We start from the raw sequence: 14705 nt of genomic DNA, 5'->3' as shown, positions 1-14705 counted from the left end.
CCGACTGTGGACGACACCTCCTGCAGCATTATCATGTGCACTCAGATCCGCTGCGACGGGAGATCCGCAGCACTCAGACCCGCAGCACCGATCCACACTGTGTCCCCCTCTATCAGCCCTCTGTGCAGCACAAAACGTTCATTAAAGTAATTATAGAGACTACTGCAAGTGACACGAGATAAAACACACACTGTACATACCACGTATAAAATCACTGCAGCCACTAAGGGGTACATTTACTAAGATTGGAGTTCTATTTAAGATGGGATGGGTTGCTATGGGCAACATCCCATCTTAAATAGGGGTAAATTCATTAGGATGGAAGTTCTATTTAAGATGGGATGTTGCCCATAGCAACCGATCAGTTTGTACTTCTCATTTACATAGCACCTTCTGGTAAGATAATACCTCAAATCTGATTGGTTGCTATGGACAACATCCCATCTTAAATAAAACTTCCATCGTAGTAAATTTACCCCTAAGAGAGGCCACTGGGCAATTGGGAGAATGCTCTGAACATGACTATACCAGGACTATTTGCTAATGCATTTTCATTAAGGCAGGGGCATGAGAGTGATAAATGGGTATAACCATAACGATATAAATGCATGTTTGCCCTGAGTTACTAAACAAAGAAATACCTGGTACTCATAGGTGTACTGTATCTCAGCATCCACCATCTGCACGTAGCACTTCTCATCAGCTCTCATGTAGAACCTCAGCTGCTTCTTCCATACCCAGTCATCAGCACTCTGCACCTGAGCTTGGTTTAGCTGCTTCACCACATCGATGTTATGGATAATATCCAGGATCAGGGCCTTCAGCTTCAGTTCCAGGATCCCTGCATCATCTACAGTACACCAGCGAGTACGTCATTGTCACAATCAGTAAATATCCAAGAACATGATCAGATACATAAATAAATACAGCGTTTTCCTTCCTTTGATGACATTAATGATTTTTTATTTATTAACATTTATGCACCTGACACCTGGTCACTTCTTGTGCTTGTATATTCTAGCATCAGGAGCACAGACGCAAGGCCAATGTTCTCCTCCTCTAGGTGTCTTCTGCTGTTTCTTTCCCATCTATACTGCAAACAAGGGGCACCCTGCACCCGCTGCAGTTCAGCCTCTCTACACCCTGGGGCTGTGTGCCATTCCCATAAATACAGGCCAGCAGGAACTTTGTGCAGGCTGGGTATACGGGATCTGGATGACATTTATACAAACTCTGTCAGCACACGACTCACACTGTGAGGGGACACTCAGCCTATAGACATACACTATAACAAGTTGGATGTAAGCTCGCACGAGCAGGGCCCTCTCCCCTCATGTGCTTTTCCTTCTCTTCCATAGACTATCTCCTACACCATACTCCTTGTAACGGCACCTGGCGCTCAGTTTTGTCCATTCCGATGATTACTTTATGGTCACGTCGGCTGATGCAGTAATGTTTATATACCATGTACAGGTCCTACATTGTCTTGTACTGTAAGTAACTGCTAATCTTGTTTTGGTCATTGTTTATGTACTTTGTTAGGCACTACAGAACCCTTGTGGATCTATATAAAGGTTAATAATAATAATGTAGGAATCTCACTTCATAAAGAGGGGAGTTTCACCTCACAATAAGTTCCCAGGAGGCTCATGTTACTGCTCTGTGCTGTTAGAAACCCTGCGTCCACTACATAACTTCCAGGCTGTGGCTTCCTGCTCCCTCTATTCCCCTCCTCACATCGTGTCACTGCCCCTGTCACATACAGTCCTGTCTGCCCTCATCTCCTAATATATTCTGTGCCTCTGAGGACCCTGCTCCTTCTGCTATATACACTGGCGTATCTATAATTGGTGCAGTGTGCACGGTGCACACGGGCCCCTGGCTCCAGAGGGGGCCCACACCGCACCCAATTTTTTCATACTTACCTTTCTGGCGTCCATCGGTGACCGTGTGGGCCCCCCCCTCTCCCATAGCCAGCCGCCGCTAGAGTCTATAGCGCATGCGCAGGACTCCATTTTTCGGAGTCCTGCGTAAGCGCTGTAGACTCTGGCACTGTGCCAGAGTCTCATTGCTCAGAGCACTAACAGTGTCAGCGGCTGGCTACGGGAAAGGAGGGGGCCCATACACGGAGTCTGCACACAGGTTCCCTCCTCTCTAGAGACGTCCCTGGCTATATAACTCTCAGTCTGCGGATTTCTGCTGTCTCCATTTCCATCGTCACATCATGTCACTGCCCCTGTCACCACTAACACATCTCCTGATAAACTCTGCTGCTGGGGTATTCTGCGCCGGTCATTTTCTAACTCTCAGTCTGTGGCTTCCTGCTGCTCCACCCACCTCCTTACATCATGTCACTGTGCCTGCCACATGCAGCCCTATACTCACCAACAAATCACACATATCCTGATATACTCCGTGCTGCTGTGGGACCCTGTTCTGTCCACTATATACAGTAACTCTCAGTCTCTGAATTGCCTCCATTCCCCTCCTTACATTATGAAACTGTAGCTGACATATACAGTCCTGGTCTGTATTTGACATGGCCTAAATCACAAAAAAAAAGGCCACCACCTCCCACAGGATCGGCCCACACATCTGCTGACATAATCCGTGCTGCTGTGAACATTCTGATGCTCTAACTGGCACCAGGCTTGTCTATAACTGCACACTTTAAAATGAAATACCTTTGGATTTACAGTAGATGACGAAGTAAAATGTTGCGTTAGCCCTAGTCAGACTCATTAACCAGAAAGAAGCTGGACTTGTGGTTTATCATTACGTTACTCAAGGCTAACTATATTTTCATAAGTCACAGTCATTAAACACATTTACAGAGCCTGCAGCACACTGCTGCTGATCATACCTGTACTCGCTGTGTCATCAATGCTGGTGTAGTGTTCTAGCTTAGCAGTCAGCTCCAGCTCCACCTCATGAAGGCTACGGCCTCGTATGGCATTCTCAACATCATCTGTAAACTGAATCTGCTCCGCCAGGCACAGGATCTGAAAAAGGAAGAAACGGTATGAAGGGATCGGGTGATGGGCTTTCTAATGGAAGAGAAACTAATGTTTCCCAGAAAGTGGTCTACATAAACATTAATAAATCACACAAGTCTACGGGAGAGGTATTGCTATACAAGAACTGTATTATACATGAAGTCATGCAAATAAAGATACTAGAAAACACAGACAAGTTTCATGACCAAATACAAGAAGGACAAAGTACTGAGGCAATACACACTTTCTCGTACACGTAAAACAGACAGAGGAGATTGTCACACTATGACAGACAATGAGATCCCGCTGCTCTCTCTCATCCACCTCACTAATCCCAGGGGTGGTAGTAACTGGCTAATGCTGGATCCCCCATGCTTTGGTCACACCAGTGCATGAGGCCAGAGATCAAATCTATACAGGAGATGTGGTGGCTTCCCGCCTAGGCTGCATTCCTGTGGCTCATGTACCTTGGTGTTATCAGCCTTCATCAGGGTTGGACTGGCCCAGAGGGGCACGGGGGCAACCCCCAGCGGGCCCCAAAGCCTGGTGGCCCACCACCTGTTTTAGGGATCAGGTTCCAGACTGTGCACTTGAATTATACATTATACATGTTACCTTATACTGCACAGGACTATGGAGTATTTTCTACAGTGCACTGCTGTTATTAATCTGGTACATTATTATACATGCACCAGCCGTATTTACTGTATATATTTATCCAGGCACCCAGACCATGCACTATTTAATCATGGTTAGCCAAACCTCTGTGGCAGCTGGCCACACCCCTAAACTCAGGCACCTCCCACTGCAATTCCCCGGTGGGTCCTTCATGCCCCAGTCCAGCACTGGTCTTTAGACTTGGTCAACAATGAATAAGGGGGCAGATCCAGAAATGGGCGCAGTAGCTACAGCCGCTGTGTCTTTGCATTCAGCAGCTGTGCTTAAATATGTAAAAGCAACAGGAGGAGCCTTGAGCTTTAGTGATCTGCTGCTGCGTCTGAAGATGTAGCATCGGATCCTTCTGCGTGACAATCAGTCATCTTAGTAGCCCTCAGGTTACTCAGGATGGCCGTTGTTTTCATGCCGCTGGGGCCAGTGAAGCAATGTCGGAAGATGCAACACTGGCCTTGGCACGTTTCGAAAAATGGGCCAATATGCTCCTATTTTCAGGAAAGCTACCCGCCGCTGACCCATTCTCTCCCCCGAAGAGCTGTAGTATGTCAGTCATGCTACTGCTTAGGGGGTACTACGTGCAATCTTACAGATCATAGCATCAGGGCATTCTCAGATCTGACACCTTCAGAGATGAACGTAAACCATTGGGTTTGTGAACATTTCTGAATTTGCATTTTCGCACAGTAAAGGGAAAGGAAAAGGATCTGTCTTAGGTGCACAAAGTTTAAAATATAACTTTTATTTATTTCCGTTAAAATTAGGATTTGACACTATATTGTAGCGTATTCTACTGAGTAGCTAATATGCGAAATATTAAAACCACAAATAACAAATATGTGAAAGTATAACAACACTGTGAATTACAGAAAAAGAAAATAAACATAGATTTAAAAAAGCTGAGCGTCTGTTTGGTGTCTGTTCTGTTAAGTCCCTGTTTTTTATATCAATATTCTTTCACGTTTGTATTTCACATAGATACAATTGTGTTCAAATAATAACCTCAATGTTTAGAAGAATGTTTCTAGCATTTAAATGTTTGAAAAAATGTTTCTGGCACAGAGCCCGGATTCTATGACTAGAACATATGTTGCAATCTTAAAGGATGTGATACATTGTTCCTATGTTTTTTTAATTTGTTACGAATCACTTAGATTTCCACGATCAGTCACACATAGATTTACGTGGCGCCACTCTCATTAATAAATAGGACCGTTGTAAACAAATAGTATGCCTTTTAGTTATGGTATCAAGTCCCCATATAAGTTTTACTGATATGCAGATCTCAGTATAATAGTATGATATCTCATTACCCAAATTATCAGATTATTAGTCGTCTTATTTAGGATGTGACATTCCAGTGTTGGTTCACCTCTCACTTATAGTGTCAGGTGTCTATCATATACCATAGGATCTGCATGCGGGACGTGAAACATTAGACCAGCTTGAGCACAACAAAGACCGCTTAGAATAATATATAGCTAGGTCTCATAATATTGTGATTATATGTGTTTAGCGTAGCAGAATGACAGCTAGGTCTTAGAACACTGCGACCAATACTGGCAATTATGAAGTGACAGAGAGTCGGACAACAGATCCACTCCCATGTGAGCGAGACCACATATTATACGCAACATAGACACGAGCTGGGATAGGCATGCTAGTTATCACTGAAGCACAGACTCATCTTAAGAGAATAGTCAGATATCAGTGTGCATATATTGATAATACACAACACTCCGCTTAAGGGATCTGTATAGGCAAATGGCCCACACTAGATGATCATACGGTTATTTTACCAGACCCTAATTAAAGGACCACTGATAATTACTGTACTTTTATTAATGTGGAAAGTAATGTCACCCTGAGTTACATATTCGGGTGAAGAGTGAAGAACTTGATCAGCTATAATAGATCATAGCAGCTAACCTAGCCGTAGAGTGCCGGTCACATACCTGACCCTGAGATATACATATGAGTGAAAAGTTAACAAATTGATCAGTCATAATAGATCACAGTAGCCGGCTGAATATAGCTTAGCCGCAGAGCACCTATTGTATATCTGACCGCAGCCTAACATCTATCTATATACATTTATTATGTTGTGAACTCCCTCTATATAGGACCACTTTATATTTGTTATGAACAATCAAGCGCTATCTACATACTACATTCATCCCCCCCTCCTTTTTCTGATTAATATAAATCTGCTAAATCATCATTAAAGCAAATCTCTAGCGACACTAAGTCTGATACTCATGAATTACCAACTCTAGACGGAACTGAGCACCTGACACTACGAGTGAGAGGTGTACCAATATATAATTCCTTATATGAGAAATACCACAGGATCACCCCCCCAATATACAGTAAGCCTGACACTATAAGTGAGAGGCGAACCAGCATATAATCTCACATATGAGAAATACCACGGGGTTACCCCCCGATATAATACGCCTGACACTATATGTGAGAGGTGATATTAAGGTACACCAATAATAGATAAGTGTGTGCCATAATTGGGAATTTAAGTCAGATACCTGACATTGGAAATGAGAGGTATACTGACACTGAATCGTGATATCTAAAGCACATAACGCACACCGGACACTATAAGTGAGAGGTGATATTATAAAATATTAATAATAAGATAACTGCGTATAATATTAAGGGGGAATTGAATATAAGATCCTATGGTATATGATAGACACCTGACACTATAAGTGAGAGGTGAACCAACACTGGAATGTCACATCCTAAATAAGACGACTAATAATCTGATAATTTGGGTAATGAGATATCATACTATTATACTGAGATCTGCATATCAGTAAAACTTATATGGGGACTTGATACCATAACTAAAAGGCATACTATTTGTTTACAACGATCCTATTTATTAATGAGAGTGGCGCCACATAAATCTATGTGTGACTGATCGTGGAAATCTAAGTGATTCGTAACAAATTAAAAAAACATAGGAACAATGTATCACATCCTTTAAGATTGCAACATATGTTCTAGTCATAGAATCCGGGCTCTGTGCCAGAAACATTTTTTCAAACATTTAAATGCTAGAAACATTCTTCTACACACTGAGGTTATTATTTGAACACAATTGTATCTATGTGAAATACAAACGTGAAAGAATATTGATAAAAAAAACAGGGACTTAACAGAACAGACACCAAACAGACGCTCAGCTTTTTGAAATCTATGTTTATTTTCTTTTTCTGTAATTCACAGTGTTGTTATACTTTCACATATTTGTTATTTGTGGTTTTAATATTTCGCATATTAGCTACTCAGTAGAATACGCTACAATATAGTGTCAAATCCTAATTTTAACGGAAATAAATAAAAGTTATATTTTAAACTTTGTGCACCTAAGACAGATCCTTTTCCTTTCCCTTTACTGTGCATTTACAATATGATCTGTGGTAGCACCCCCTTGGAAATATGAGCAATTGATGAGATACGTGAAATAGGGGCCTCTTTCATAATTTCTTTTCCTGTGCAACTGACTTTCCCTCTCCCACCATTCCCCTCACTCCTTTTTTGTGATGAATTTGCATTTTACAATATTATCTTATGTCTATAATCACCTGAGAAAGATATCAAAGTGAAATGTGCGTAGGCGTTTTTGGGGCTGCTGTGACACAGGCTAAATTAATTTTTCAGGTAGGATACAGCAGAGATACGCTTAATTGATATTAGACCGGAGCTGTGCAGCAATCAGACACAAGATGTGACAATGCAGTGCCGCCAGTGAGACAAAGAAAAGATGGCGCCTCTACAATTACATCAGTGTGAAACTGATAGAGACAATGCAGCATGTGCGGCTCTCCTGACATACATAGTAATAAGCTACATTCACAGCCATTAACCTGGCAACTGAACTTATACAATAAATGTGTGACTGCAGCAGTACAAAAATAAAAAGGGAGTCTAGTGATGCATGCCTCATACATTCATGAATATTGGAAAAGAGATACTGTACATTTTGAAACACTGTGTTTGCTAAGTTTCCTTGTTTATTGGCAAAACGATACACTGGAGTACGTCATTAATAATTTAGCTCTATGTTTTCACGGGATATACAGACTAATAGAAAATATTTGGACCCTTACATATAAATTAAATAAAGGAAATGAGGATGATTAGGTCCACACAAATTAGGGGTGACCGTAATGTATTTTCTGAATAAATAACAGAAAGGCACATTCAAACACAAAACAATATACAATATTGTTCATGAACAATACGTTTATTGAAGAACTCTTCATGAATATATACAAATGAGAGGATTGCTAGTCCAGCATAATATATATCATTCAGATAACAGTAGCCTCGTATTTTAGACATAATATTTTAGAACACAAATTTTCAGACTTTTTTGCACTATTCTATGACTTATAAAACATTTTTAATGCTTTGCATATATACTGGGATCCCATTTGGATTATAATGTAGCCTATAATAATATAGATATAAGGCGGAATTCAAATGTAATTTGCGCCGGCAGCCAGCAGATGGTGCCCAATGGAGCTATTCAATTGTACCACCGCTTGGGCATGATCGTCTGCCAACACTGACATTTCAGCTCGCACCCCCCCGGGGGTGCAAGCGTAAATGCGTGAAAAATTACCTATTTGGGCGACCAAACAGCACTTTTCGGGTTTGCACCCATTCATTTAGTCGGGTTTAGCTGCTTTACATGGCTAAACCCGACACTAATGGGCATGATCAGCGCAATAACAGGGATCCATTGAATATCGTCCCAGCGATCTTCTGTCACTTTAGATTGGAGATCGGGGCGCAATAACAATTGAATTCCACCATAACGTTATAAATATCAGTGTCTTTAGTACACCTGTATTGTTACTCTTTTTTTTCTTGGTGTTTTTGTGTGAATATATTTGCAAAAGAGTAACAGGTAGCACATTACAATTGAAATAAATAAGTGGGAGGTTATCCCATACAAGAATAATATAATCAGAGAGGCAGTGAGAAAATAAAGAAGGTATACAATTAATGAACAAAACCGATGCAGGATTATATGTTTAGCTGATGTGGATCCCTAATTCATGGCACAAAAAGTGGAATGGGGAGACAAGCAGACATGCTATATCTTTTTGTGTCCGAAAAGCTGTATGTTAGATAATAAAACTATGTACATAATATAATAATGTACTGAACCTTATAAACTTACTTGAGAAGGAAAGCGGAGAGGATCGATAGTACCTTGTGACCTCTTCCCTGCCGTCACACACTCCACCAGTAACATCTGTAGTGTGGACTTCATCTGAAAGGCCAAATTACTTAGCCAGACCTGCACGACACAAACACTGTGGTCAGCAGTCAGATAGGGTAAGTGTGGTTCCTCCATTACTCCTATTCCTGTAAGTCTCACCTCAACATCAGTAGAAACAAGGACCTTGTTTTTCAATGGAACAACTTCCCCTTCCAGTGATTTCATGGCGATGATATGCTTGAAGCCCTCATCAAAATCCACGCTGTTCACTCCTAAGAATTATACTGAAGACTTTACACGCGAACACAAATACATGATAGTGGTAACCATGTGTCACAGAAATAAAAGTGTCTCTGCCATTTACTGTGCTACTGACATGGCATCAAAATAAGAGGGATGAGACAGACTCGCAAATCAATGTAGTTTAAAGCAGGACTCCCACTGAAGACTTCTTTTTCTCACTCTCCTTCACAGTCCATTATAATTAAAGATATGTGTGCCCCATTTTATTTCTTTTCTACACTACTAATCACTGGCCGCTGTGTGATGTTACTGGGGGAGAACAAGACGTCCAGCTGTTCTGTGATGAATTAGATTAAGGCAGGTCTGAATCTCTAAAGGTCCTGTTATGTGATACCACACCACTCGCAACAACTTGACAATGCAGCATAATGTACAAAGTGTCAGCACACCACACAACCTGGGCATTTAATCCTACTTCACACACATCTACCGAGGCCAATTAACATTTGGGAGTAGAGAGGAAAAAAAAAAAAAAGAAGTAGCTTTGCACATTGGCAAAACCATTACTAGAGCTGCTACCACATGATGCAGTGTAAGGGACAGAGCAGAGCTGCTGCACATGCCCAGTGGTGGCAGCTTTTCCTACCGAGTTTGCTGTGTGTGTGGATCTGAGCCCTCAATCAGCACACTGAACCAGAGAGTAGCTACCAGGAAGAAGAGACAGGAGCATTACCATGAGGTGGAAGAATGTGTGCTTAGAAAGTGCACTTCTGTATTCTACTGGTTTTATAATGTTTGTGTATTTATTTATTATGGAGTGTTTAAAGAAGCTATACACACACAGTACGATTTGAACTACCAATATGGACTATATAGTCCATACATATCGCTTCGTGTGTATACAGCTTGCAATGCCAAGGTGCACTTCCAGGGGGTCAGTAACGCAAGGAAAAATAGACTGTGCAGGCAGGTCAATTTTTTACTAGAAAGTGTCAATCTAGTTTCTAGTATAGTCAAAACTGTATAAACTGTAGTTAAATTTGTACATAGCAAAATTGCACCATGTGTATAGTCAATATTGATGGTTCCGGGCTCCGGGCAGTTCAAGGGAAGTCGCATAGTCAAAATCGGTCTTTGTCAAAATCGCACTGTGTTTATGCACCTTAACTTTTCCGGATCACTTATTTTACTTATATCAGTTAAATATGTTTGATACAGCCTATATTATAGACCATCTATAATGTTAAATAATAATACTGTATTCTATACAGTATCCAGTGTATAAAAAGACCAATGTGTACATTAATGTCCAGGGATGGTACCAGGTTCTTCTACTGATCCCCCAGTCTCTCACGTGTGCTCCAATGTTCCACCGAGTGGTAGCTTATGGACGGCATTTGGAAACCCCCCTCCAGAAATCCTGTGTTTGCCCCTGGGGTGTATCCACCAGTAAGGGAATGGCAAGCCCACATTTCCCTGTGGTGTGCTCTGCACTTTGCACAGAGGGGGCATGGTTATGCCTCACATGGTCCTTTGTACCTGCAGACCCCCCCCTCCCTAGCACCCCAGGTCCCATCTCAAATCTAAATTGCTGTCCAAAAAAAAAGCTGGCCAGCATGTGTGGGCTCCTGCATGCAAAAGCAGCCAGTATTTACCCTGCATCCAATGCAAACAAAGTGTTTGCACCCCTTGCAGTGCCGAATGGTCAGGTACAAAGTTACTCCCTTTTTTTGCACTGATTACAACTCCGAAGTTACTTATAACCCAATGACAAATAAAAGGACAGAAAAGTGAAGTGATAAACAGAACAAATATCACTTAGTGAGTGAGCACAGAATCATCATGACAGTACGTATTATTTAATTCAATGGCTTTACCGGCAAAGAGCTTCTTCAGATGGGACTGGATGACTGTGGGGTTGCAAGTTAAAGAATAATGGATGTGTGCATTGGCGCCCTTGTAACAAAGATGATGGCAGTACCAAATGGGTTTTATATAAAACCACAGTGCTTTATTACATAAAAACAACATACATGTAAAATAACAATATGCCAATCCCAAAACAAGATCTCACCCTCTATTGGGTTTGCGGTGGGCAGAGAGCCTCTTATTTAGAAAAAGGCAATCCGATCCCGGTGGAATATTCATCGCACCACCGCAAACAGCTTATTCCATTCGGAGGTTTGGAGTAGGGATTCAGGCAATGCAGATCAAAAGGCAGATGTCCGTGTCGTCCAAACGACGCGTTTCGGAGAATGTTCTCCTTTTTCAAGCTTGAAAAAGGAGAACATTCTCCGAAACGCGTCGTTTGGACGACACGGACATCTGCCTTTTGATCTGCATTGCCTGAATCCCTACTCCAAACCTCCGAATGGAATAAGCTGTTTGCGGTGGTGCGACGAATATTCCACCGGGATCGGATTGCCTTTTTCTAAATAAGAGGCTCTCTGCCCACCGCAAACCCAATAGAGGGTGAGATCTTGTTGTTAGGGTCTCCTGCCCTGTGCTGCCACGTCGTCATGGCAACCGGGAGACAAGTGCTAGCGGAGTAACCTGAGCGCAGCTGATACTCCGGTTCGGGTCTTTTGCTGTGCAGTGGTTATAGGCTCTGTGCATGGCAGGGGATCCGGTGCTGGTTTTTGTGCTCACAGTCTGTGAGGTCTGAGTGGGGCGTGGACAGCACCTGCTTTATAAGGCCTCTTTTCAGGGTAAGCAGATGCTGCTGAATCTTTGTTGGTTAGTCAGTTTCTGAAAGTTAGCCAGTACTGTGTAGCTTTGTATTTGTTTGTTGCTTACTGCAAATAGGCCTGGGGATTTGGTATTACACTCTGCCAATCCAGACCTAGCAGTAAGACTGGAGTCAGTCGTTTAGCTTGCTGGGGTTCTGTTACTACTCTGTGAACTTAGCAAGTTTGCGGCTGTATTCTAAGACTTGCCTGTCTAATCCTGTCTCACTGTGCTAGGTGTCAGGGGTCAGTTTAGTGGCAGTAAACCGAACCTGTGCTCTGCAAGTGAGAATTAGGATTGTGGAGAATCTCCTTGTGTCTATCATTCCATCTCTGACCAAGGAGTTTACTGCCACACCCGTTGGTAACCCTTTAGGGTTTTGCTGTTGCCCTTAGCAACAGCATTTCGGGTTTTCTATGTATTAAAACACAACATCTTGCTTTTCACATCTGAGCAGTTCTAATACAAGGGAGATACCCAGTTCCTTAGCCTCTGGGCTTCTCTGTTCACGTTGTGTGTATTTTGTTACCCTACCACCTTCTGTGTACGTTATGTCATATTCCCTAGTCTGTCTGTGAGTCCATTTGTTTTGCATAACAGTTCAAACACCAGTACATTCCTGCAGGCACTGGAGTGCATAACATATTCAGCAGCCCAATACTCCTGTTGAAATTTTGTGGGAATATGGAGCATACCCCTCAAAATACGTTGCAACAGGTGGTTGATCAGGTGCAGGTCCTGACTCAAAAATGTAATGATTTGTCCATTAAAATGCACACCTCCCAGGCTGCTGGCGGAGCTCCCGCAGCAGCAGCACCTGCAGGGGTTAAGGAGCCGAAAGTAAATCTCCCGGATCGTTTTTCTGGAGATCGCTCGCAGTTCTTTTGTTTCAAGGAGAGCTGCAAGCTATACTTCCGGCTTAGGCCTCAGTCTTCTGGGTCGGAGATTCAGCGGGTGGGCATAGTGATTTCCTTGCTACAAGGAGACCCACAGGTCTGGGCATATGGGTTGCAGCCTGACTGTCCGTCGCTTAAAAGTGTTGATGCTTTTTTTACGGCACTGGGCATGTTGTATGATGACCCTGACAAGACGGCCTCAGCCGAGGCTCAGATTTCGATCCTTAAGCAAGGGCGAAGGCCAGTTGAGGTTTACTGTACGGAGTTTCGGAGGTTGGCCCATGATACCCAGTGGAATGACCCAGCCCTGAGACACCAGTACCGAAGAGGTCTTTCTAACCAGATAAAGGACCAACTGGTACAACATCCCTTGCCTGATAGCTTGGATCAGCTCATGCAGTTATCCATCCGGGTGGATAGACGGCTGAGAGAGCGTAGGCTTGAAAGGGAGACTGAGATTTCCTTCCTTCCCAAGGGAACCTCAGACTCTGAGGAATTTTCCGAGGAGCCTATGCAGATTGGGGCTACCCGCCTCTCCTCGCGTGAGAAGATGCGGAGGAGACAGCAGGGGTTGTGTTTGTACTGTGGGAATAAAGGTCATGTGGTAGTATCATGCCCAGAAAAGCCGGAAAACTTCAGGGCCTGAGGGTGATGGGAAATATCCTGTCAGGCCAGAAGTCAGAATTTCCCAAGAAGACTTTTATCATTCCGGTGACTTTGAAGATCCTCGGTCAAACTGTCAAGACTGAGGCCTTTGCGGACAGTGGGGCCGACGGGGTTTTTATGGACCGCCAATTCGCCCTGAAACACTCTGTTCCCTTAGTACCCTTGGCATCGGAAATTGAGATTTGTGGGTTAAACGGGGAACCATTATCCCAAGGTAAAATTACCTCTTGCACTAGCCAGATTTCTTTGTTTATTGGAGCCACACACTCTGAAAAATTGTCCTTTTATGTGACTGTCTGTACTTTTGCCCCATTGGTGTTGGGGTTACCCTGGTTAAGGGCCCACAATCCTCAATTTGACTGGGTCTCTGGGGAGATTCTTAGTTGGAGTACTGATTGTTTCAGGAGTTGCTTGAGCCTTCCAGTCAGGTTCTCGCAGCTAAGTTTGCCAGGATTGCCAGGGTGTTATGCAGATTTTGCGGACGTGTTCTCCAAAAAAGTTGCAGAGGTACTACCTCCCCATCGCTCCTATGACTGTGCCATTGATTTGTTGCCAAATGCTAAGCTTCCCAAGAGCAGGTTGTACTCCCTGTCACGTCCTGAGACTCAGGCTATGGCAGAGTACATTCAGGAGAACTTGGCTAAGGGATTTATCAGACCTTCACAGTCTCCAGTTGGGTCGGGGTTCTTCTTCGTGGGTAAAAAGGACGGTTCGTTGCGACCCTGCATCGACTTCAGGGAATTGAACCGTATCACGATTAAAAACTCATACCCACTGCCTCTCATTTCGGTCTTGTTTGACCAGCTTCGTACTGCCACCATTTTTTCTAAGATTGACCTACGCGGTGCGTACAATCTAATCCGAATAAGAGAGGGGGATGAATGGAAGACTGCCTTTAATACCCACTCGGGGCATTATGAATATTTGGTGATGCCTTTTGGGCTCTGTAATGCCCCGGCAGTCTTCCAGGATTTCATGAATGATGTGCTCAGGGAATATTTGGATAGATTCTTAGTTGTATACTTAGATGACATCCTAATCTTCTCCCATTCCCTGGAGGAACATCGGAAGCATGTACGCTTAGTCCTCCAGAAACTCAGAGACCACCGGCTTGGGGCGAAGCTGGAGAAGTGCGAATTTGAAGTTCAGCAAATCGCATTTCTAGGATATATTATCTCCCCAGAAGGTTTCCAAATGGAGGGTTCCAAGGTACAGGCAGTCCTGGATTGGGTGCAGCCCACTAGTTTGAAG

The 14705-nt window shown here is 43.1% G+C and overlaps 1 protein-coding gene across 3 annotated transcripts in view; it reads right to left on the bottom strand.

Annotated features, from left to right (window-relative positions):
• Nucleotides 1-14705, bottom strand: part of DYNC2H1 (dynein cytoplasmic 2 heavy chain 1) — a 1021614-nt gene that overhangs the window by 772346 nt on the left and 234563 nt on the right. For all 3 annotated transcript variants that reach the window (XM_063951545.1, XM_063951543.1, XM_063951544.1), the window contains exons 29-32: nucleotides 9082-9194; nucleotides 8881-9000; nucleotides 2864-3002; nucleotides 642-850 (exon numbers count right to left, since the gene is read on the bottom strand). In XM_063951545.1, coding sequence (XP_063807615.1) covers nucleotides 642-850; nucleotides 2864-3002; nucleotides 8881-9000; nucleotides 9082-9194 — 581 coding nt within the window. The remainder of the gene's footprint in view (nucleotides 1-641; nucleotides 851-2863; nucleotides 3003-8880; nucleotides 9001-9081; nucleotides 9195-14705) is intronic.

The sequence above is a fragment of the Pseudophryne corroboree genome, chromosome 2, assembly GCF_028390025.1.
Source record: "Pseudophryne corroboree isolate aPseCor3 chromosome 2, aPseCor3.hap2, whole genome shotgun sequence".
NCBI lineage: Eukaryota > Metazoa > Chordata > Amphibia > Anura > Myobatrachidae > Pseudophryne > Pseudophryne corroboree.
Note: the sequence above shows the minus strand (reverse complement) of the source record. Positions and strands in the feature narration are given on the sequence as shown.